General features: G+C 41.1%; 1 protein-coding gene and 1 long non-coding RNA gene across 5 annotated transcripts in view; one reads left to right on the top strand and one right to left on the bottom strand.

The window, feature by feature from the left end:
* Window positions 1-3046, top strand: part of MTMR3 (myotubularin related protein 3) — a 144647-nt gene extending 141601 nt beyond the window's left edge. The window contains exon 19 of the mRNA XM_067700298.1: window positions 2740-3046. Coding sequence (XP_067556399.1) covers window positions 2740-2772 — 33 coding nt within the window. The 3' untranslated portion in view covers window positions 2773-3046. The remainder of the gene's footprint in view (window positions 1-2739) is intronic.
* LOC137203672 (uncharacterized) overlaps window positions 1-25476 on the bottom strand; it is a 163577-nt gene that overhangs the window by 15785 nt on the left and 122316 nt on the right. For 3 of the 4 annotated variants that reach the window (XR_010933231.1, XR_010933230.1, XR_010933233.1), the window contains 3 exons: window positions 8235-8402; window positions 4220-4330; window positions 3313-3435 (listed from right to left, as the gene is read on the bottom strand). This is a non-coding gene — a long non-coding RNA (uncharacterized lncRNA). The remainder of the gene's footprint in view (window positions 1-3312; window positions 3436-4219; window positions 4331-8234; window positions 8403-25476) is intronic. The other variant, XR_010933232.1, reaches the window with a different exon arrangement.

The raw sequence follows: 25476 nt of genomic DNA, 5'->3' as shown, positions 1-25476 counted from the left end.
GGCCTGGGACTTGAAATCCTGGTATTAGAGGTAGTGGGGAGGGACCTTAGATAGTGTAGTTTTGTGGTTTTCATGCTGTTCTGTGGGGAGCGAGCCTTCTGTCCCATTCAGTATTAGGCTTCCAAGTAAGATGTGATGTGATTTGAAGAAAGGCTCCGATGATTAAAATGAAAGTCTGAAATCATTGATTTAATCCAACCTCCTGATTTTTTTAAATTTAATTTTTTATTTTTTACAGTAGGCCCTTGTTGGTTATCTGTTTTAAATATAGCGGTGTGTACATCTGAATCCCAAACTCCCAATCTATCCTCCCCCACCACCCTTCCCCCAAGTTCATTCTCTAAGTCTGTGAAACTGTTTGTTTTGTAAATAAGTTCATTTGTATCTGTTTTTTAGATTCCACATAATATATGTCTTTCTCTGACTTACTTCACCTAGTATGATAATCTCCAGGCCCATCATCTATGTTGCTGCAAATGGCATCATTTCATTCTTTTTAATTGACTAACATTCTGTTGTACCACATCTTCTTTATCCACTCATCAGTCGATGGACATTCAGGTTGCTTCCATGTCTTGGCTATTGTAAACAGTGCTGCAACGAACACTGGGGTGCCTGTATCCTTTCAAACCATGTTTTTCTCTGGATATAAGCCCAGGAGTGGGATTGCTAGATCATGTGGTAGCTGTTATTAGTTTAAGGAACCTCCATACTGTTCTCCATAGTGGCTGTACCAATGTATATTCCCATCAACACCCTCTCCATCATTTATTGTTTGTAGATTTTTTGATGATGGCCATTCTGTCCAGTGTGAGGTGATATCTCATTGTAGTTTTGATTTGCATTTCTCTAATAATTAGCAGTGTTGAGCATCTATCCATGTGCCGTTTGGCCATCTGTATGTCTTCTTGGAGACATGTCTGTTTAGGTCTTCTGCCTATTTTTTGATTGGGTTGTTTGCTTTTTTTTTTTTTTGACATTGAGCTGCATGAGCTGTTTGTATATTTTGGAGACTAATTCCTTGTCAGTCGCAAATATTTTCTCCCATTCTTTGGGTTATCTTTTTGTTTTGTTTGTGGTTTCCTTTGTTGTGTAAAAGCTTTTGAGTTTAATTAGGTCCCGTTTGTTTATTTTTGTTTTTATTTCCATTACTCTGGGAGATGGATTGAAAAAGATATTGATGCAATTTATGTCAGTGTATTCTACCTATGTTTTCCTCTATAGTATCCGGTCTTACATTTAGGTCTTTAATCCATTTTGAGTTTGTGATACTTTGTTGAGAAAACCAAGTTTCAGGGAGCAGCAAAGATTCATCCACGGTTACCAGTGAATAAACAGAAGAATTTGAATAAGAAACATTCTCTCCTGCCCCCTTCCCCTCAGTGCTCTTGGGTTTCCAGAAAGCAGCCTTAGATAAATAGTTACTCTAACCTGGTTCTCTTTGAGTTAGCCAAACCAGAAATCTTGGAAAAGAGCTTAGTAGTCACTACCAGAAGGCTTAAACTGTGAGCCCTCCTCTCCCTGGTAACCCAAATCAAAAGGCTTTGATATTGTAATGCAGTATTTTTGTTTTTCTTTTAAACCTTTCATGTACATAAAAAGTGTTAATAGCATGAACTAAGTTCAAGTCATGTCTTAAACTAGTGGGGTGGCAAGGGTGGTGGGGGGAGCATTTTTGACTAGTGCAAATGGGTTAGTTGTGAGCTATCTCAGTGTCCAATTTATATCTGATTTTGTTTGGTATAGTATAGAGGAAAAAATCCTGATTTTTATCTGTGTAAGTGGAAATAGTCATAGGTTGTCTGCAGTAGATACTTGAAAAAAGATCAAGAGGAATATCCAATACCTGCTTTCAGCCCTTTTCCTCCATACATCAGGTAAGAAACACACGAAGGTTATAATCACTAAAACTGTACTATGGTGAGAGCCATAGCACTGAGTTGCAGCTGGGTGTGGCGATCCCAGCACAAGGCTTGCACCTTCTGCATCAGCGACCTGAGAAGCCCACACAAGCACAATAATGGAGGCCTTACCTGAGGTCTCAGGCAGCCTAAGCAATGCATGTTTGTTTTACATCTGAGTGTACGTGTTACAGACGACTTTTAAAATTTAAGATGACACTTTGCAGGGAACCTCTGAAGCACTGCCACAAGAACCAGTTTCAAACCCACTCGTTTGGTGGAAAGAACCTGGGGTTTCTGAGCCCACAAACTTGGGCTGGAATCCAGCCCCGCAGCGCCAGCTGAGTTGCCCGTGGGTGGTGAGGAACTGAGCATTTCCTTATCTAGAGCAGAGCACTGGCCACAAAGAGGGGGTTGACAGTGAGTGCCTAGAAAGTGCTCCCCTTTCCACCATCCATTAATGAGGTGACATTTCTGTCTCTGGCTGCTGGTGGACATTCTGAATGGTCAGAGCCAGACAGAGCTTCTGTCCCACCATGTATTAAAAACTAGAAGATGACTGGCCCTGCCCTGGGTCTTCCACCTTACAGAGGTAACATTCTGATCTGAGTTAAAATAAATTGCAAGTTTATCACTACTCAGAGACTTTAAAGTTCATATATGAACTTAAAATATATTTTTTTAATGGATGCAAGTCTGCAGGTGCACTGCTGCTTTAAAGTCCTATAAAAGCAATGGGAAAGGGGGCCAAGAGAAAGAAATCGCTTGTTGGAGTTGGGGTGGCATCTAAGAACTCTGAGTCCTGTGGAGACTGATGAGGCCTCACTTTGCTGAACAGGTGATGAGTTTTAGGTTCCTGACTGAAGACTGACCAAGCCCTAAGATATGCAGACCAGCCAGCTCTCCAGGCTGAGGAGGCAGGGGAGGTAGAGCGAGGTGGGCCTTACCTCTGCCCAGCATGGATGTCTAAGGCCTGGACCAGATTGTGTTCACTACCTGGCAAGCGAGCCCAAGGTTGGAAAAGGAGTGAAGACCTTGCCTTCAGCTCGTCCTCCTTTCATCTCCAATGCCAAAGGAGCCCATGGTGGCTGAACATATTTAAGCCTTCGTCATCCAAATTAAAACAGATGTGAGTTAATTATAAATGGTTCCCCTACTGTATTTTGCCCATTGGAAAATCAGTCCCTAGAACTAGAGGTTCTTTCAAGTCACCCAGAAGATTCTGGTACTCACTGGCACATACTCTATACTGGGGAGGCTCCCAATTTTGAAGTCCCTGTCAGCCCTTGGGACCTGACCTGGGTAGCATAATTCTTTCTATTCTTTCACTTGAGTTGATAAACCAGCCAACTGCTGCCTCAGACTTCTGCCCCCCAGCACGTTCTTGGGTGTCCCCAAGGACTATCCATACCTGCTGGCTCTTCTGCCTCTGCAGTTGGCCTTAGAGGCTGCGCCAGACCATCCTTTCCCTGTGCCTATGTTGGTATTGGTGTTCCTGAGGTTCAGTCTCTGCCCGCCTTCCACACCTGCTTCCCTGGAAATTTATAAATCAGGGTACTTAAAATGGAGACACTTTATTAACAACAGTTCCGAGTCTCTGCCAGAAATGCAGCGAAGTCATCCTTCCCCAGGGGCTTGGAGAAACTGCTAAGGCATCAGGTATGCCCACCTGAGCCAGTGTGCAAGGCCACCTCACATACATACCCTTACATCTACCCTGTGCAGCTCTGAGGCATTAACTTGGGGACTGGTTCTCATGGGCCTGAGGACTGCTTGCCCAGTCTTGTCAGTTGAAAGGATGGCTGAACCAAAAGGCCTGCAGCACGGGCCTTGCCTTTTGTCTTCTGTGTGCAGGATCTAAAGTGCTAGGATGTCAGCATTTCCTTCCCAGTCAGCTTGGAGCAGGTGTGAACACTGATGTCACTTTGCCATCCTCTCTCCCAAGCCCCGCTAGGAAGAGTTGAATTCCTCCCCAAGGCAGGTGTCAGGGGTCAAGGCAACTCTTAGCCCAAGAAGCCAGAGCTGGGTGTCTGTCTAGGCACATGCCTGTGTGTGCGTAGCTCTGTGCTGCCCTGACCCGGAGATTGTGGGACCTGTGTTCTAGCCCCTTCATTGATGATTTAGGGTGTAGCCTTGACCACTCTACTCTGCTTTAATTTCTCCTCTATGGGGAAGTTTGTCCAGTCAACCCACAAAGCTGTTGAGGATCCAATGAGGAAATAGATCATGTTTTACAAAGTCTAGTTGCCCTGCAGCATGGGTAGCATCCTGCAAAGCCCACACTTGAACTTCTGCTCTGCCTGAGGCCCCCACCTTACCTGCTTTCACACGTCGTCCAGAGCTGGAAGCAGCAGGAACCCTTCTTGTTTCCCAGGCAGCTGTACTGCTCCAAGGCAAGAGAACTTCTCTTCTTACCTGTACCTGCTCAGCTGGAGGGAGGAGGGAAACATGTCAGGTCTTTCAGGGGTGATAGGGACTCCCGGCCATCTCCAGCCAAGATGGTCCCCAAGGTGAAATACTTAAGATCCAGCCACTTAAGTGGGTGGAGTGTTACCAGGGACAGGTTCTCTTGCTGGGGTGGGAGCTCTGCCCGGGGCTGCTGGGAGTCTCCGAGAGGTGGGCTCCACAGGGTGGCGTTGCTTCCAGGGCAGGTGAGGGCTGGGCAAGCAGTCAGCCGTGCTGGCCCCTTCCTTTCGGGGCTCTGCCGCCTTACCTCCATTCTGGTCAGTGTCTGGATGGGCAGTGGTGATCCCTGAACTTCCCAAACACAAATCTCTTGATGTCTGCCCATCCTGAGAAAGAGGCACCAGAGGTGACTCCCTGGCCAGTTTGTGGTGTTGCCTCTGTCCCCCTAGGGCAATATTTTGCTATCAGCTGCCCTGCCTGGCTTTCTCTCTAGGCATGCAGAGCCGGCCCTGCACCCCATGGGGAGCAGAGAAGTGGGTTCAGGCAGCAGGTCCAGAAGGTGGAGGAGTTGAACTCCTGCCTGCTAAACCACATGACCATGGCCTTCAGCACGCAGAACACTTGCCCTCAGAGGGGAACTGCACTCCTCTAGTCTCTGAGTAGGAGCAAACTTTCAAAGGAGCCCTCTGGCACCCTTTCCTCCACGGTGCCGTCAGCCCCACTCTGTACTTCTACAGCCCTATCTGACCTGAGAGTCCCTCTCACCTGCCCTGCCCCCATGCCCAGAGCTCCTCCTGCCTCTCCCCCTCCTTTCCCTTCTGCTCCAAACTCCCCTTGCCTCTGCAAGTCATCCAGGACAGCCTCACACTAAGGCAATAAAATACACAAGCCAGAAACAGTACAAATGTCCATCAACAGAGCAAGGGATAAACAGTTTGTGAAACATTCATCTACAAGATCTAACACAGCAATGAATGAATAAACTAGTTACACATACAAACACACAGATGAATCTCACATAATACTGAACAGAAAAAAGAACAATATTATGTGCTGTATGATTCTATTCTTTAAAAGTTCAAAACCAGGCAAAAGTATTATTTCAGATGCCAAGGTATGGTAACTATGAAAGCCAGGGCCTTGGTCATCTCTAGGGGTTGGAGCGAGCAGGTTGGGGAGGGTAAGTGGGCTTCCAGAGTGCTGGAGATGCTTTAGGTACTGATCAGAGTAGTGGGTTTCATGAATGCTCATCTGATAACTCATCAGCCTCTACAAGTTTTTAAAAAAATTTTTTTAACATCTTTATTGGAGTATAAACTACAGATTTTTAATGTACTTTTCTACGTATGTGTTATTTCAAAGTTCAGAAAACAAAAAACCCAGCCCCTCCACCTTGGGCTTCTCAGGGCGTCAGCCCCTTGGTGTGCATACCTCTCATGCAATTGACTGGCCTCAGTGGGGGATATCTAGTGGGGAGCTGTCAAGGCCTGAGGAGGAGGGTTGGCCCAACTACTCAGGTGGCCCTGGGTCAATGAATGGGGGCCACCTTCATTCCTTCTCCAGGGCGGGTGATCCTGCCCGTAGTGCTGTCCCTTCCTTAGCCCAGCCTCACTGCCTTCCCAGGGAAGTTTGTGTTGATCTGGAGCACTGGCTTCCTGGTTTGGTCGGCTGGCCTTGAATGGGCCTTACCTGACCAAGGTCTGCTTCTCATGAACGGGATCTGCTATGACGAGTTGCCCCAGTGCCCTAGGTTTAATTTATATTGGGTAGGATGCTCTTGGTTTCCATCGTTTGTTTATGGTCATCTGCCCACTTACCTAGAGTTGGTGGGGGGACATTACAGAGACCCCATGGCTGGGAACCTTTGATTATATACAGGGATACCAGTCAAATAACAAAATATGAATTCCTACTTCATGTCAGGCACCTCAGTAGGCAGAGAAAGCCAGAATCCTGTGCTCATGGAGAAGACTGTGGACAAAAGACAGGTAAGTGTGATGAACGCTGCAGAGCAGTCTGGGGATCTGTGGGAACTTGCAGCAAGTCGGCAGAGGGGTTCCTAGGGAAGTAATGTATAAACTAAGGCCTGAGGAATGAAGAGGGAAAGAGACAAGAAGCTAATTCATTGAGCATGTACTGTGTGCTAAGACACTTTCGTCATTTCATTTAGTCCAGACAACAACCCTTTGTATTATTATTCCCATTTTACAGATGAATAAACTGAGGCTCAGAAAGGTGAAGAGCCCTATCCAAGGTCACTCAGCTAACATGTGGCAGAATGAGGACTTGAACTCTAGTCTGCATGATTCAAAAGCTAGGCAGTGAGGAGGCTGCTGTCAGTCATGGCAAGAAGTGGTGGTGGCATCATTGGATACAGAGGTAGATGTGCAGGCCCAAGAAGGACCCTGAAGAGAGAACAGGATTCAGTGAGCACTGTTGAGGCAAAGGAGGAGGAGGAACCAGACTCCAGGTTTCTGCCTGGATCACCTGGATGGACAGTGATCCATCCAGTTGGATCATTTACTAAAATGGAGAATGGGGAGGAGTAGGTTTAGGGGGAAAAATCATCTAAATTTGATATTCTACTTCAGTTTAAAAAAAAAAAAGATTGGTTGATTAAATGAAAATAAAACAGGGATAATTCCATTCTAGAAACTCCCTTTCTTCATGCCTCCTCAATCCCAGTGTTTTCTACACTCACTTGTTGCCCCTTCCTTCTAGTTTTCTAAAGCACCCCAATTCCTTTCTGATCCGTGGGCACTCTAATAACCAAACCCCAAGCAGATCAGAACTGGGAGGACCACCAAGAGAACGCTGTCCTTGGCCACACCATCTGCTCCCTCAGCAGTGGCCCTCTGGCCACCCCATGCTTTGTCCAGGTCTCCTGACACTCCCTCCTCTGCAGAGGCTCTCTGCCGGGGGAGGAGCTGCTCCTATGCTTGAGCTTCTCGGGGTAGAGTTCCCCCCCCCCCGACCCCCGCATCCTCCTAGTACCTAGAAATTTGGTGTGTGCACAGCCTCTGCAGTCACACAGGGCCCCGTACTCAGAAGGACCTTGCCCTCGGTTTAATGCACTTCTATTGCAGTTTTGAAATTCCTACTATATTTAACAAGAGGCCTCATTTTCATTTTGGACTGGGCCTTGCAAATTCTGTAGCTGGTCCTGTCCATGTGTCTGCATTGTCATGGTGCAAAACACTGAGTGGTAGCCTTTCCCATCTGTGGGGATGAACCTCTTTTCCATCTAGGAAGACCCACTGTTTTAAATCAGAGGGAAATAAAGCAAAAAAGAGCTCACTTTGTTTCTGTGAAATACAGTTTTATGTGCAGTTTTATGTTTCTTCATGGGTAATAACTTAGGAGGGAACCTTGGGAATAGAATACAGAAGTAACAAATTATGGGCCATTAACTGTGGTTAATTGTTTCTTTATAGCTTAGAGTGGAGGCACGTTTGGATTGCTTTGGCACTCACAGTTATAGGTAGGGAAGGCGGTCTACTTAAATATAACCTAAGGGGACTTCCCTGGTGGTCCAGTGGTTAAGAATCTGCCTTCCAATGCAGGGGACGTAGGTTCGATCCCTGGTCGGGGAACTAATATCCCACATGCTGCGGGGCAACTAAGCCCGTGTGCCGCGACTACTGAGCATGTGAGCCACAACTAGAGAGGCCCATGAGCCACAACAACAGAGCCTTGTGCCACAACTAGAGAGAAGCTTGCACGCCGTAACTAAGACCCGACACAGCCAAAAATAAAATAAAAATAAATAAATAAATAAAACCTAGGGCCCCTCAGGAGGTGGAGGGAGAGGCAGCTGAATGATGACCCCAACCTTGCTTCCGAAGCCAAAACTGTCATCAAGGCCTCACCTCCAGTTTAAGTATTTCTCTCACAAGCCTCATTACTGAGCATCTATGGACCCCTTACCTGAGATCCTCTCAGCTCTGCAGGTGTGGAGGTGGTCTACGTGCTGTCTGGGCATCCTGCTGCAGCAGCCTTTGGGGTGTAACTCATACTTGTCCCCAGTTAGTTGGTGTCATCTGCCACTCAGGCTCCAAACAGCTGCAGAAGATCCTTGCTCACTTTAGTAAACACCTGTTTTAAGAAAAAAATTGAACTCAAAAAATGTTTGGACTCCTTGCTAAAGAAAGGTGCAGAAATGCTCCGCCGGCTATCGTCATAGGCTTTCCCGTCCTAATGAGCTAATGGATGAAGCACTCAGACCGCTGAATGAGAAGTCCTCCAGTGTCGTTCACCTACAGTAGTAACACCAAAGACTTCAAGCACAGCACACAGAAAATAAAATCCATCCCCAATTCCTTTTCTCAGAGACATAGCCAATATCAATCCAAACTGTTGAAGGCTTTTTGGAATGTACTAGGTCATCCCATTTACACTGTTGAGCTGATCATATAATTCAGCTGTCCTGCCCTGGAAGCTTGGCTGACCTCCTTTGATTCACAAAATACAACCCAGATTCCTTGGTCTGACTGACATCAGCTGGCCTACCAGGCATACTCAGCTATTCTTGACCCCATGGACTTTCTCCCCTTAACTCTTCTCACCTGTTTCCTCTCCCTCAACTTTCACATTTCTGTTATTGAGTGCCTGTCCTTGCTAGGTCTGGGGGACACAAAAGGAGGAAAACAGGCACAGTCCCTAGCCTGGGCTTTCAGTCTAGTGAATCCATGAATTATGCAAACCTTCACAGCAAACGGTGAGGAGGACTGTGAAGGAAAGTGGTGGGGCTCTGAGCGCCCCATCAGGGGTTTGGTCTAGTTTGGGCATCAGGAAAGGTTTCCTTGAGCAGTGTGATTTCTGTGGAAAGAGAGATGGTAACTAGGCACCAGCCAGGGTGCAGGGAGGCTGTGAGGAGGGCACACTCAAGGCCAGGTCAGCAGGGCAATGGTCTCGGAAGCAAGGCCCTTTAGAGGGAAGCATTGAAAGGCCAGTGGGGCTGGTGTGCAGGGGGTACAGGGGGATGTGAGCTCGGGTCAGATAAACTGAGCCTGAGGTTGAAGAGTAAGGTCTTTGTCCTCAGAGCCGCGGGAAGCCTCTGAAGGATTTTCAGTAGGGGGAACACCAGAGCTGTGTTTTGAAGAGCCTTCTGGAGGAGGTACAGGGCCATCATGCTCTGGGTGAGAAGGGAGCAGCAGTGCAATAAAGAAAAGTGTCTGGGCTGCAGAGAGGGGAGAAGCACACAGGAAGGACAACAGTGTCACCTGCTGAGGGTATGTGTGTCCCGGGGAAGTCGGGGGGTTAGTTCTGAAGAAGGCTCTCCAAATGTGCTCAGAGGGAAGTGTGGCCTGGGGTTGGACGTGTGAGAGTCGAGGCAGAGCGATGGAACGGAAGAAGTGGATGGGAAGGAGCTCCGCCCGAGAGAGAACAGGCGGCCAAGGACTGAGCTAAAAGGCCAGGGAGAAGAAATGAGCTGCCAAAGGGGGCAGGAAGGAAAAGAAAAAGGAAAACGAAGGCAACATGGTGCCAAACAATAGGGAAGAAAGTATTTCAGGAAGCACCAGCCCTGAAGGATAAATAAAAGACAGCCCCACTGAGAGAAGGGGAAAAGAAGGGTAGAGAGAAGAAGCAGCTCACAGTCCAGAAGGCAGAGCCCTGAGTTCTGGCAGCTGGAGCTCGGATGCAGGCGGAACTGGAAGGGGGAGAGCAGGCGTGAAGGCAGGTGGATCAAGAGGGGCCTCAGTAAGGAATTTGGACACAATCCTGAGGGTCAGCGGAGAGTTTGGTTTTGCCTGCCTTTTTAATTAGAAACAAAACGCGTGCTCCTTGTAAATAAAACAAGACGACTACCCGCCACCAAAACGAACTCTAGCAACAAAGAAATGTATATGTTAACAAGTGAAAGTTCCTCTGCCAAATCCCCCCTCCTCAGCTAGCACATTGGTGTTATCATTCCAGACCTCTTCCTGCCACTCACAAACTTCATTAGTTTTGTGAAAACAGGATTATGCTACCTATAATTTCGGCAACTTCCCTTACTGAATTAGCAGTAATCTTGAATTTCCTTCTGGGTGATTACACGCAGATGTGCCCACCGGTTTGAATGGCTGTATGGTCCTCCACAGCCCAGATATACTTGTATCCTAGGATGCTGATTTATTTTCTTGAACCTAAAATGGCTACTGAGATGCCTAAGGAGAGGAGTATTTCCTAGGGGACTAAGTCCCAGTCTGGTTCTGCCATTAAGTACCTAGCTCTGGGGAGGGCACGGCCCCTACTGGGCCTCAGTTTCCTCATCCACTGTGTGCCAGGCACTATTATCTCATAAAACACGAGTGTTAATATTTCTCATCGATGAAGGGCTTTACGTAGAGGAATGTAATGATCAGATTTGTGCTTCATAAAGATCACTCGGGCTGCAGTATGAAAAATTATTTGCTCTTTCTTTTCATCCATATTTGTAAAAAAAAAAAAAACCTTACCAATCTTTCAAGGTCTAGTTCAGATTTTCCCTCTTCCAGAAGTTCCCTCTCCATCATGCCCTACCTCCTCTTAACTGGAATTCTCCTCTACCTGGTTCTCCCCCTAAAACATAAAACCCCTTGAAATTGAGAATCATATTTTTCATCCTCACATGCTCCACAGGAATAGGTCTATATGAGGACTTAATAAATCTCTGCAGAATTGTCCATGCACTAAAAAAATCATTTTGGTGGGACAAAAGAAGGAATAAATGAGCCACTCAATACTTGTTTGGGACTCAAGCCTTCGTTTGATAAAGAGTTTATCCACAAGCCTCAAGATGTGTATGATTAAGCACTGCAGGAGGTATTTTCCTGGCTCTGAAAGGTTCTGACCTGCCCTGCCTGGAGTGCTGATGTTAAATAAGACTGTCTGGGAAAGAGGCACTAAGGCCAGCCTGGTTTATGGTCACAGGGCTTTAATAATATCCTGCAACTCTGAAGCCTGAGAGCTTCTTTTTCACCTTGTACAATACATTGAGAGCTTTGCCTTCACTGGACTATTGCTATATAGGAATGAGTGACAGTGACTTGCTTTTTCTTTTCTTTTGAAAGTTTTGCCCATTAAATACATTTTTCTTAGATCCATGCAGTTTAGAATTATGGAAATAAAAAGCTTATACTGAACACCTATTCTGTGCTTGAAGATCAGTTCTTCTGTTTCATAATTTAAAATAACTCAGTATAAAAACAGAAATAAACAAACAGGACCTAATCAAATTTACAAGCTTTTGCACACCAAAGGAAAACCATAAACAAAACGAAAAGACAACCCAATGAATGGAAGAAAATATTTGCAAATGAAGCAACCAACAAGGGATTAATCTCCAAAATACACAAACAGCTCATGCAGCTCAATATCAAAAAAACAAACAACCCAATCAAAAAATGGGCAGAAGATCTAAATAGAGATTTCTCCAAAGAAGATGGCCAAGGGGCACATGAAAAGATGCTCAACATCACTAATTATTAGAGAAATGCAAATCAAAATTATGAGGTACCACCTCACACTAGTCAGAATGGCCATGATTTAAAAGTCTACAAATAAGAAATGCTGGAGAGGGTGTAGAGAAAAGGGAACTCTCTTACACTGTTGGTGGGAATGTAAACTGGTATAGCCACTATAGAGAACAGTATGACGGTTCCTTAAAAAATTGAAAAGAGTTGCCATATGATCTAGCAGTCCCACTCCTGGGCGTATATCTGAAGAAAAACGTAATTCGAAAAGATACATGCACTCCAATGTTCATTGCAGCAGTATGTACAATAGCCAATACATGGAAGCAACCTAAATGTCCATCAACAGAGGAATGGATAAAGAAGATGTACATATATACAATGGAATATTACTCAGCCATAAGAAAGAGTGAAATGCCATTTGCAGCAACATGGATGAACCTAGAGATTATCATACTAAGTGAAGTCAGACAGAGAAAGACAAATATCCTATGATATCACTTATGCGTGGGATCTAAAAAAATGATACAAATGAACTTATTTACAAAACAGAAACTTATTCACAGACTTCAAAAACAAACTTATGGTTACCAAAGGGGAAAGGTGGGGAGAGGAATAAATTAGGAGTTTGGGATTAACATATACACACTATTATATGTAAAATAATCAACAAGGACCTATTGTATAGCACAGGGAACTCTACTCAATAATGTGTAATAACCTGAATGGGAAAAGAATCTGAAAAAGAATGGATATATGCATAGCTGAATCACTTTGTACACCTGAAACTAACACAATATTGTAAATCAGCTATACTCTAATATAAAATAAAAAGTAAATTTAAAAAATAACTTATAGATAAAAAGTCATTTACACAAAATATCTTATCATCTAAGGAAAGGCTGGAAATTTTCTGTGACTTCTAGAGAGTCTATAACCAAGAACAATAAGCCCAAGTAATCCAGAGATTTCTGGATTTAATTTAAAAAAGAATTTCACTGGGTGTAAGTTAAAAATTATTCTGAAAACAGGTACCTGTCTCCGGGAGTGTGGTGGGGTCAGGTATTCACTGAGAAGGACCACAAGAAAAACTCTGGAGTGATAGTCATATTTTACAATTCTATATGGGAAACACATGTGAACATATTTGTCAGAACTAACCAAATGCTGTACTTACAATTTGTCCACTTCACTGTACATGAATTTTTTTAAATGAAAGCAGCCTTTGTCTTCTAGAGAGCTCATTCTTCCGACAGGACTTATTTTTTTTAAGATAATTTTTTTTTAGAGGAGTTTTTTCTTTTGTTTTTAATTAATTTATTTATTTTTGGCTGCATTGGGTCTTCGTTGCTGTATGCTGGCTTTTTCTAGTTGCAGTGAGTGGGGGCGACTCTTCCTTGCAGTGCACGGGCTTCTCATTGTGGTGGCTTCTCTTGTTGTGGAGCACAGGCTCTAGGTGCGCGGGCTTCAGTAGTTGTGGTGCGTCGGCTCAGTAGTTGTGGTGTGTGGTCTCCAGGGCGCGTGGGCTCAGTAGTTGTGGCTCGTCGGCTCTAGAGCACAGGCTCAATAGTTGTGGCTTACAGGTTTAGCTGCTCTGCAGCCTGTGGGATCTTCCTGGACCAGGTATCGAACCCATGTTCCCTGCATTGGCAGGTGGATTCTTACCCACTGTGCCACCAGGGAAGTCCCTAGAGCAGTTTTAGGTTCACAGCAAAATTGAGAAGAACTGACAGAGATTTCCCATATATTCCCTACCCCCACATATGCTCAGCCTGCCCCATTATCAACATCACTCACTAGAGTAGTACATTTGTTATAACTGATGAACCTACATTGACATATCATAATTGCCCAAAGTCTGTGGTTTACATTAGGGTTTACTTTTGGTTTTGTATATTCTATGGGTTTGGGCAAATAGATAATAACATACCAGGATTGTAGTATCATACAGAACAGTTTCACCATGCTAAAAATCCTCTGTGCTTTGCCTATTCATCCTTCCCTCCCCTCTAACCTCTGGCAACCACTAATCTTTTTACTATCTCCATAGCTTTGCGTTTTCCAGAATGTCATACTGTTGGAATCATACCGTATGTAGCCTTTTCAGACTGGCTTCTTTCACTTAGTAATATGCATTTAAGTTTCCTTCATTTTTTTTTTCATGGCTTGAAATGCATTTCTTTTTAGTGCTGAAAAATAATCCATTGTCTGCAGGTACCACAGTTCATTTATCCATTCATCTCCTGAAGGGCATCTTGGTTGCTTCCAAGTTTTGGCAATTATGAATAAAGCTGCTATAAACATACATGTGCAGGTTTTTATGTGGACATAGTTTTCAGTGCCTTTGGGTAAACCATATACAAAGTTTACCTGAAAAAAAAAAACAACCCTCTACACAAACATTAAATTCTAGTTAAACGTATGCATGCTGAAGCATTGAGGAGTGTAGTGTATTTATGTCTGCAACTTACTTTGAAATGCATAAAAAATCATTTATGGATGGATAGAGGGATGGATAGACATATATGATAAAGCAATATAGTAAAATGTAAATTGTAAAATCTAGATGATGAGTATATTGGTTTTTACCATAAAATTCTTTCAACTCTCTTGTATGTTTGAAATTTTTCATTAAAAAATGTTGGAAAAAATTGTTCTGAAGCGTATGTCTTACGCTCATATTAGATGCATCTCAGAAAGCCAACCAGTACCTACAGTCATCTGGCTGTACCCAGCAGCTGTAAACTATAACTAAAGACACACTAAGAAGGCAAAAGAGTGCCATGTCAAGGTCCTTAAGGCAGTCCTGCCTCTGGAAAGGACAGTGATGTGAACTGGTGTGAGACAGCTGAGGTTACTAAGTCACTAACCAAGGTGCTTCCTATACAGTCATAGGGGTGACCTGTGAGTTGAGAGATGAAACGAAAACTAATTCTTGCAGCAACTTATGATGATAATTATGCTAAGAGGGTGGATAATGATCAAAGTCAGCCCCTGTCATGCTCATGTGTCCTATTGTTAACATCTACCTGCTTGCTGGAATATAGCCTCCACTACAGAGAGGACAAGGGCCAAGAGGAAGAGAAGTCTTCATCTCCAAACTTATTGGCCCTGGAAAATGTAGGGGAGGCAGGGGTAGAACTGTGGAAAATGAAAGAGATACTAAGGAATCTGTGTAATAAAATAGCTAACATGAACCCCATTCTAAACTTGAATATTACATTTCTCTTCTAGCAACATGCTAAAAAGGCAGCAAAGGAGGGTGGGTCAGAGCAGCAGTTCCCAAAGTATAATATGGGGTACTCTAGGGTCTCTGAGACTTCCAGAGAATCATGAGGTTAAAACTATTTTTATAAGTTTCATTTGTCTTTTCATTTGCCTTCTCCTGTAAGTGTACAGTAGAGTTTCCAAAGGCTGCATAACATGATATTTTAACACATTAAATGCAGAAGCAGGTTTGAGAATCCAGCTGTCTTTTTTCCAGCTGTCTTATTTTAGTCAGACGTTAAAGAAATTTGCAAAAATGTAAAACAATGCCACTCCTCTAATTTTTTGTTTTAGAAAATAGTTATTTTTCATAAAGACATTATGTATGTTAATGTGTGGTAAGTTTTTTTTATTTAAAAATGAGTTAATACCTTAAAATTTCACAATTTCAATTTCTAATATAAAATTTGATAGATATAACTCACATAAACAAAGGCTCTTTGGAGGTCCTTTTTATTTAAAGTTTTACTGATGTATAATTTACATACAGTACACAAATCTTAAACATTCAGCTCAATTCATTTTTACATATGTATACACCATGTAACCTCCACCACATTCAAGTTATAGGCCATTTCCATCATCATGGAAGGACTCACCAATCCACCAGAGGTCACCATTATTCTGATTTCTGTCATCATAGATTAGTTTTGCTTGTTCTTAACTTCATATGAATGGAATCTTAATATGTATACTTTTGTGCCTGGGTTTTTTCTCTCAGCATAGCGTTCTTGAGATTCATACATGTCATTCTGTGTATTAATAGTCTGTTCATTTTTATTATTGCCAGTAATATTCCATTGTACAACTATATCACATATTGTTTTCTTTTCCTGTTGACAGACATTTGGATTTTGTCCAGTTTTTGACTATTATGAATAAAGCTGCTATGAACATTCTTGTACAAGTCTTTGGTGGCCATATGAATTACTTTTTCTTGAGCATATGCCTGGATGTGGAATTGTTGGGTTCCACAGTAGGTCTATGTTTGGCTTTATTAGAAGCTGCCAAATCATAATGGATGAGAATTTCAGTTACTCCACATCCTCAGCAACACTTGATAATGAAAGTTGAAAATTTTTTTATCCATTCTGCTAATTGTGTTATTATGGTTTTAATTTGCATTTCTTTGATATTATTCTGAGTTCCTTTTAATACATTAATTGGTCATTTGAATATCCTCTTTCATGAAATGCTTGTTCACATCTTTTGTTCGTTTTAAAAAGATAAATACTATATCACTTATATGTGGAATCCAAAAAATGATACAAATGAACTTCTTTACAAAACAGAAATAGACTCGCAGACATAGAAAACAAACTTATGGTTACCAAAGGGGATAGCAAGGGGTGGGGAGAGATAAATTAGGAGTTTGGGATTAACAGATACACATTACTATATATAAAATAGATAAACAACAAGGACCTACTGTACAGCATAGCGAAGATTAATCAATATCTTAAAATAACCTATAATGGGAAAGAATCTAAAAAAGGATATATGTGTGTATATGTATATATGTATGTACATACATACACACACACACATTTAACTGAATCACTTTGCTGTATACCTGAAATACAACAATGTAAATTAACTATACTTCAATTTTAAAAAAACCTTAAAAAAAACCTCTACCTCAAACCCTAAAGAAAAAAAAAAGATGAATAGGAAAAAAAATTATCTTTAGCTTATTGATTTGTAGAAGTTCTTTGTATATTCTGTATATGAATTCTTTATCATTCTATAGCTGGCCTATTTACTTTTTTTTTTTTTTTTGCGCGGTATGCGGGCCTCTCTCACTGTTGTGGCCTCTCCCGTTGCGGAGGAGCACAGGCTCCGGATGCGCAGGCTCAGCAGCCATGGCTCACGGGCCTAGCCGCTCCGCGGCATGTGGGATCTTCCCGGACCGGGGCATGAACCTGTGTCCCCTGCATCGGCAGGCAGACTCTCAACCACTGCGCCACCAGGGAAGCCCCTATTTACTTTCTTAATGATGCGTTTTGATGATCAGATGTTCTAAATTTAAGTCAAATTTATCAATCTCTCTTATTTGGTTTAGTGTATTTTGTGATCTGATTAAAAACTTTATTTACCACAATACCAGGAAAATATTCTCCTATGCTTTTATTTGGAAGTTTGATTGTTTTATCTTTTGATTTTAGGTCTATGATATACTTAACAAATTTTTGTGTTTGAGTTAAAGGTCAGGCTTTACTTTTCTCCATACACACAATTAGTTGTTCCAAAATCATTCCCCCATGTAATTACAGTGGCACCTTTGATGTAAATCAAGAAAACATACATCTGTGGGTCTATTTACGGATTCTTTGTTCTGTTCCAGTGGTATATTTATCTATCCTTGCTCCAAAAGTACTCTGTGTTAATTACGGTAGTTTTGTAGTAAATGCTGAAATATGCTGGTTAAGTCTTCCAACTTTGAGAACCAGTCATTTTTTTATTAAAAATTGTTTTCTTTATCAAGATTTCTTAGATATAGGGCCTTTGTATGTCCGTATACATTTTGGCTCAGTCATTTTTTCAGAATATAAGGGGGTCCTGAGACCAAAAACTCTGAGAGCTGCTAACTGAAAGTATGGGCTCAAATGCTGGAAGCCCAGGATCAAATCTCAGTTTTTGCCATCTATTAGTTGTGGGAACTTGGCAAAGAATTTAATCTTTCCATGTCTCTGTTTCCTCATCTGTAAGTTGGGACAACAATACTATCTATAACATAGGGTTGTGTCCATCAAATGTTAAACATTATGCGAATGTTTTGTGTTTGTTAAAATAAATGGGGCAGGTACACTGAATTTTTTTTTTTAAAAAGAGTATGAAATCAAAGAAAAAACCTAAAGAATCAGAAGGAAATATGTAACCTTCTGACAATCTCAGTGTACTTAGAATCCAGTCGTATCAGCTTCATATAAAAATAAAAATATACAAAACAACTGTACAAAATCTATGGGATGCAGCAAAAGCAGTTCTTGGAGGTAAGTTCATAGTGATACAGGCCTTCCTCAAAAAAACCAAGAAAAATCTCAAATAAACAACCTAACCTACCACCTAAAAGAATTAGAAAAAGAAGAACAAACAAAACCTAAAGTCAGCAGAAGAAAGGAAATAGTAAAGATCAGAGAGAAATAAATAAAAGAGATTAAAAAGCAACAGAAAAATCAATAAAACCAAGAGCTGGTTCTTCAAAAGGGTAAACAAAATTGACAAACCTCTGGGTAGGCTCACCAAGAAGAAAAGAGAGGACCCAAATAAAATAAGAAATGAAAGAGGAGAAATAATAAAGAATACTATAGACATAAAAAAAAATAAGAGAATACTATGAACAATTATATGCCAACAAATTGGACAACCTAGAAGAAATGGACAAGTTTCTAGAAACATACAGCCCACCGAAACTGAATCAAGAAACAGAAAATTTGAATAGACTGATCACTAGAAGTGAAATAGAATCTGTAATTTAAAAAAACAAAAACAAAAAAACAAACTCCCTACAAACAAAAGTCCAGGACCAGATGGCTTCACTGGGGAATTCTTCCAAACATATGAATAAGAACTTATACTGATCCTTCTCAAACTCTTCCAAAAGACTGAAGAGGAGGGAATACTCCCAAAGTCATTCTATGAAGCCACTATCACCCTGATACCAAAACCAGACAAACACCAAAAAAGAAAATTACAGGCCAATATCAGCAAATCTGTATCTGTATTGATGACTATATTAATCTATTATCTATGAATATATTGATCTATAGCTATATACTGATATCTATATTTGATAAATATAGATGCAAAAATTCTCAACAAAATATTAGTAAACGGAATCTGACAACACATGAAAAAGGATCATACACCACAATCAAGTTGGATTCATCCCAGGGTCACAAGGATGGTAAAACATACACAAATCAATCTATGTGATACACCACATCAACAAAAGAGAAAACAAAAACCACATGGTGATCTCAACAGATACAGGAAAAGCATTTGATAAAATTTAACATCCATTATGATAAAAACTCTTACCAAAGTGGGTATAGAGGGAACATAACATGATGAAAGCTATTTATGACAAACCCATAGCCAACATAAAACTCAATGGTAAAAAGCTGAAAGAAAGCCTTCCCACTAAAATTTGGAACAAGACAAGGATGCCCACTCTCACCACTTCTTTTCAACATGGTATTGGAAGTCCTAGCCACAGCAACCAGACAAGAAAAAGAAATAAAAGGTCCAAATTGGAAGAGAAGAGGTAAAATTGTCCTTATATGCAGATGACATGATAGTATATATAGGAAACCATACAGACTCCACACAAAAACTACTAAAACTGATTAAAAAAAAATTCAGCAAGGTAGCAGAATACAAGATTAACATACAGAAACCTGTTGCATTTCTTTACACTAACAATGCAATATCAGAAAGTAAAAAAAAAAAAAAAAAAAATCACGTTTAAAATCACATCAAAAAAACCCAAAAAAACAAAAAACTTAGGAATAAACCTGATCAAGGAAGTGAAAGACTTATATGCCAAGAACGATAAAACACTGATAATGGAAACTGAAGATGATTCAAATAAATGGAAAGATATCCCATGCTCTTGGATTGGAAGAATTAATACTGTTAAAATGGCCATACCACCAAAAACAACCTACAGATTTAACATGATCCCTATCAAATTACCCATGACATTCTTCACAGAATGTGAAAATCCTAAAATTTATATGGAACCATAAAAGACCCAGAATTGCCAAAGCAGTCCTGAGGAAACAGAACAAAGCGAAGGCATAACCCTCCCAGACTTCAGACAATACTACAAAGCTACAGTAATCAAAACTGCATGGTACTGGCACAAAAACAGACACACGGATCAATGGAACAGAATAGAGAGCCTGGAAATAAACGCACACACCTATGGTCAATTGATCTTCGACAAATGAGGCAAGAATACACAATGGAGAAAAGACAATCTCTTCAGCAAGTGGTGTTGGGCTAGCTGGACAGCCACATGTAAATCAATGAAGTTAGAACACACCCTGACACCATACACAAAAATAAACTCAAAATGTCTTAAAGACTTAAATATAAGACAAGACACCATAAAACTTCTAGAAGAGAAAAAACGAAAAACATTCTCTGACGTAAATCATATAAATGTTTTCTTAGGTCAGTCTCCCAAGGCAATAGAAATACAAGCAAAACTAAACAAATGGGACCTAATCAAATTTATAAGCTTTTGCACAGCAAAGGAAACCATAAACAAAATGAAAAGACAACCTACGAATTGGGAGAAAATATTTGCAAATTATGTGACCAATAAGGGCTTAATTTCCAAAATATACAAACAGCTCATGCAGCTCAATAACAAAAAAACAAACAACCCAATCAAAAAAATGGGCAGAAGACCTAAATAAACATTTCTCCAAAGAAGACATACAGATGGCCAACAGGCACAGGAAAAAATGCTCATCATCACTAATTATTAGAGAAATGCACATCAAAACTACAATGAGGTACCACCTCACACTGGTCATGGCCATCATTAAAAAGTCTACAAAAAAGAAATGCTGGATAGGGTGTAAAGAAAAGGGAACTCTCTCACCCCGTTGGTGGGAATGTAAACTGGTGCAGCCACTATGGAGAACAGTATGGAGGTTCCTTAAAAAACTAAAAATAGAGTTGCCATATGATCCATCAATTCCACTCTTGGGCATATACCCAGACAAAACTAATTCGAAAAGATACCCGTATGTTCATAGCAGCACTATTTACAATAGCCAAGACATGGAAACAACCTAAATGTCCAAAGACAGATGAATGGAAAAAGAAGATGTGGTATATATGTATAATGGAATACTACTCAGCCATAAAAAAGAATGAAATAAAGCCATCTGCAGCAACATGGATGGACCTAGAGATTATCATACTAAGTGAAGTAAGTCAGACAAAGACAAATACCATATGATATCATTTATATGTGGAATCTAAAATACAACACAAATGAACATATCTATGAAACAGAAACAGACTCACAGACATAGAGAACAGACTACTTGTGGTTGTTGAGCGGGGGATGAGGGAGAGAGGTATTGGGAGTTTGGGATTAGCAGATGCAAACTATTATATATAGGATGGATAAACAACAAGGGCCTACTGTATAGCACAGGGAACTATATTCAATATCCTGTAATAAAGCATAATGAAAAAGAATATATGTGTATAACTGAGTTACTTTGCTGTACAGCAGAAATTAACACAACACTGTAAATCAACTGTACTTCAATAAAAGTTTTTTAAAAAGTAATAAATAACAGAAGGCAATGTGGGAAATTCACATATACGTGGAAATCACACAACACACTCCAAAATAACCAATAGGTCAAAGAAGAAATCACAAGGAAAATTAGGAAATACTTTGAGATAAATGAAAACAAGAACACAATGTATCAAAAGTTATAATGCAGCTAAAGCTTAGAGGGAAATTTATAGCTATAAATGCTATATTAAAAAAGAAAGACCTCAAATTAATTACCCAACTGCAAACCTTAAGAAACTAAAAAAAAAAAAAGATGTGCAAACTAAACCTACAGGAAACAGAAGGAAGGAAACAATACACACTCAAGCAGAAATAAATGAAGTAGAGAACAGAAAAACAATAGAAAAATCAATGAAATAAAAAGTAGATTCTTTGAAAAGATCAACAAACTTGACAAATCATTAGCTTGAAAGGCCAAGAAAAAAAGAAAAGACTCAAATTACTAAAATCTGGAATGAAAGAGGGATGTTATAATCACTCTTACATCAATAAAAAGGATTATAAGGGAATTTTATGAACAAATGTATGCCAACAAATTAGATAACCTAGATGAAATGGAAATGTTTCTATAAAGACACAAACTACTGAAATGGACTCAAGAAGAAAAAGAAAGTCTGAATAGGTCTATAACAAGCAAAAGGATTGAATCAGTAATCAAAACTTCCCACAAAGAAAAGCCCAGAACCAGATAGCTTCACTGTTGAATTCTACCAAACACATAAACAAGAATTCACAAACTTTTTTTTTAAACATTTATTTATTTATTTTTGGCTGCACAGGGCCTTAGCTGCAGCATGTGGATCTTCATTGCAGCATGCAGGATCTTTAGTTGCGACACGCGAACTCTTAGTTGCAGCAATGTGGGATCTAGTTCCCTGACCAGGGATCAAACCCAGGCCCTCTGTATTGGCAGCATGGAGTCTTAGCCACTGGACCCCCAGGGAAGTCCCTTACAAACTCTTCTTAAAAAAAATAATAAAAGGAAAGAGAATACTGCCCAACTCATTCTATGAGGCCAGTATCACCCTGATACCAAAACCAAATTTAAAAATACCACAAGGGGGACTTCCCTGGTGGTCCAGTGGGTAAGACTCCACACTCCCAAAGCAGGGGTCCCGGGTTCGATCCCTGGTTGGGGAACTAGATCCCGCATGCACGCCACAACTAAGAGTCCGTGTGCCGCAACTAAGACCCTGAGCAGCATGCATAAATAAATATTTAAAAAATAAAAAAATCACAAGGAAAGAAAACTACAGATCAATATTCCTCATGAATTTAGATGTAAAAATCCTTAAAACATACTAGCAAACTGAATCCAGCAATAGATACAAAGGATTATGCACTGTGACCAAATGGAATTTATCCTGAGGTTGCAAGTTTGGTTCAATATATGAAAATCAATTTAATACATATTAAAAGAATAAAGGACAAAACCACATGATTGTCTTAATATATGTATAAAAAAGCATGAATACAATATGTGTATAAAATCAAACACCTTTTCATGCTAAAAACATTCAACTAATTAGGAATAGAAGGAAATTCCATCAACCTGATAAAGGGCATCTATGAAAAAACCCCAGTGAACATCATACCTGATGGTGAAAGAGTGAATGCTTTCCCCTAAGATCAGGAACAAGACAAAGATATCCACTCCTCCCAGTTCTAGTCAACATAGTACTGGAGATTCTAGCCAGGTAATCAGGCAAGAAAAAGAAAGAAAAGATACCCAGATTAAAAAGGAAGAAGTAAAACCAGCTCTATTTGCAATGACATGTAGAAAATCCACACACACACACACACAAGAACTATGAGAATTAATAAGCTAGTTCAGCAACGCTAAAGGATACAAGATCAATACATAAAAACTAATTATCTTTCTATACACTAGCAATGAACAATCTGAAAATGAAATTAAGAAAACATTTCCATTTACATTAGCATTGTGATGGATTGAACTGTGCCCCCCAAAAGCTATATATTGAAGCCCTAATGCCCAATGTGACTTTATTTGGAAATAGGGCCTTTAAGGAAGTAATTAAGGTTAAACGAGGTCATAAGAATGAGGCTCTAATCTGACAGGACTAGTGTACTTATAAGAAGAAGAGACACAGAGATCTCAGTCTCTCCACATATGCACAGAGGAAAATGCATGTGAAGACACAGGGAGAAGGTGGCTATCTGCAAGCCAAAAAGAGGTCTCACCAGTAAGCATCCCTGCAGGCACCCTGACCTTGGGATTTCAGTCTCCAGAACTGTGAAAAAATTTATGTTGTTTAAGTCAAACAGTCCATGGTTTTTCTGTTATGGCGGCCCAAGCAAACTAACAGAAGCATGAAAAAGAATAAAAAACTTAGGAATAAATTTAACCAAAGAAGTGCAAGACTTGTACAACAAAAACTACTCATGTCATTGAAAGAAATTAAAGATCTAAATGAATGGAATGATACCCGTGTTCATGAATCAAAATTTTTAATGTTATTAAAATGGCAATACTCCCCAATCTACAGATTCAGTGCAATCCCTATCAAAACCCCAGTTGCCTTTTTTGCAGGAATTGACAAGCTGATCCTAAAATTAATTTAAGGGATCCAGAATAGCCAAAACAATCTTGAAAAAGAACAAAATTGGAAGATTCACACTTCTCTGATCTCAAAACTTAATAGAAGGTTACAGTAATCAAGACAGTGCGGTAGTGACAAAAGGACAGACATATATATAAATAGAAAAGAAATATGAGTATGTAAATAAACCCTCACAATTGATGGTCAATTGATTTTTTTTTTGCGGTACGCAGGCCTCTCACTGTTGTGGCGTCTCCCGTTGCGGAGCACAGGCTCCGGACGCGCAGGCTCAGCGGCCATGGCTCACGGGCCCCGCCGCTCCGCAGCATGTGGGATCTTCCTGGACTGGGGCACGAACCCGTGTCCCCTGCATCGGCAGGCGGACTCTCAACCACTGCACCACCAGGGTAGCCCCGTCAATTGTTTTTTTTTTTTTTTTTTTTGCGGTACGCGGGCCTCTCACCGCTGTGGCCTCCCCCGTTGCAGAGCACAGGCTCTGGACGCGCAGGCTCAGCGGCCACGGCTCGCGGGCCCAGCCGCTCTGCAGCATGTGGGATCCTCCTGGACCGGGGCACAAACCTGCATCCCCTGCATCAGCAGGTGGACTCCCAACCACTGCGCCACCAGGGAAGCCCCATCAGTATTATTTTTAATAGCAAAAAGGTAGTGACCCAAATGTCCATCGACTGATGAATGGATAAACAAAATGTGGTATACCCACACAGTGGAATATTATTTGGCCATAAAAAGGAATGAAGTACTGATACATGGTACCACATGGATGAATATCATACTTTTGTTTTACTAAATGAAAGATGCCAGACACAAAAGGCTATATATTGTATGATTCCATTTATGTGAAATATCCAGAACAGTCATCTACAGAGGCAGTAGATTAATGGTTGACAGGGGATAGCGGAGGGAGAAATGGGGAGTGACTGCTAATAAGCATGTGGTTTCTTTTTGGGGTGATGAAAATGTTCTGGAATTAGTACTGATGGTTGCACAACTTTATGAATATACTAAAAACCACCGATTTGTATGCTTTAAAGTGGTGAATTTTATGTATATGTAAATAAAAAGTATATTTAGAAAAGAGGATGGTGGGAGTTCAGGCCAAGATGGTAGAGTAGGAAGACCCTGAGCTTACCTCCTCTCATGGGCACACCAAAATTACAACTATTTACAGAGCAACGATTGTTAAGGAAGACCAGAATCTAGCAGAAAAGATCTTCAACTAAAGATATAATGAAGGAACCACAACGAGACCAGTAGGAGGGGTGGAGCGGTACAGTCAAGCCCCACACCTCTGAGTGGGGGACCCACAAACTGGAGGATAATTACAATTGCAGAGGTTCTCACCAAGGAGCAATGAGTCTGAGCCCTACACTGGGCTCCCCAGTCCTGGGGTCCTGCACCAGGAAGAAGAGTCCCCAGAACAATTGGCTTTGAAGACCAGCAGGGCTTACTTTTGGGAGACCCAGAGGACTGTGGGAAACAGAGACTCCACTCTTAAAGGGCGCACACAAAATCTCACATGCTCCAGGACCCAGGGCAGAGGCAGTGATTTA

This window comes from Pseudorca crassidens, chromosome 12, assembly GCF_039906515.1.
Source record: "Pseudorca crassidens isolate mPseCra1 chromosome 12, mPseCra1.hap1, whole genome shotgun sequence".
NCBI lineage: Eukaryota > Metazoa > Chordata > Mammalia > Artiodactyla > Delphinidae > Pseudorca > Pseudorca crassidens.
This window is presented reverse-complemented; position numbering and strand designations above follow the sequence as displayed.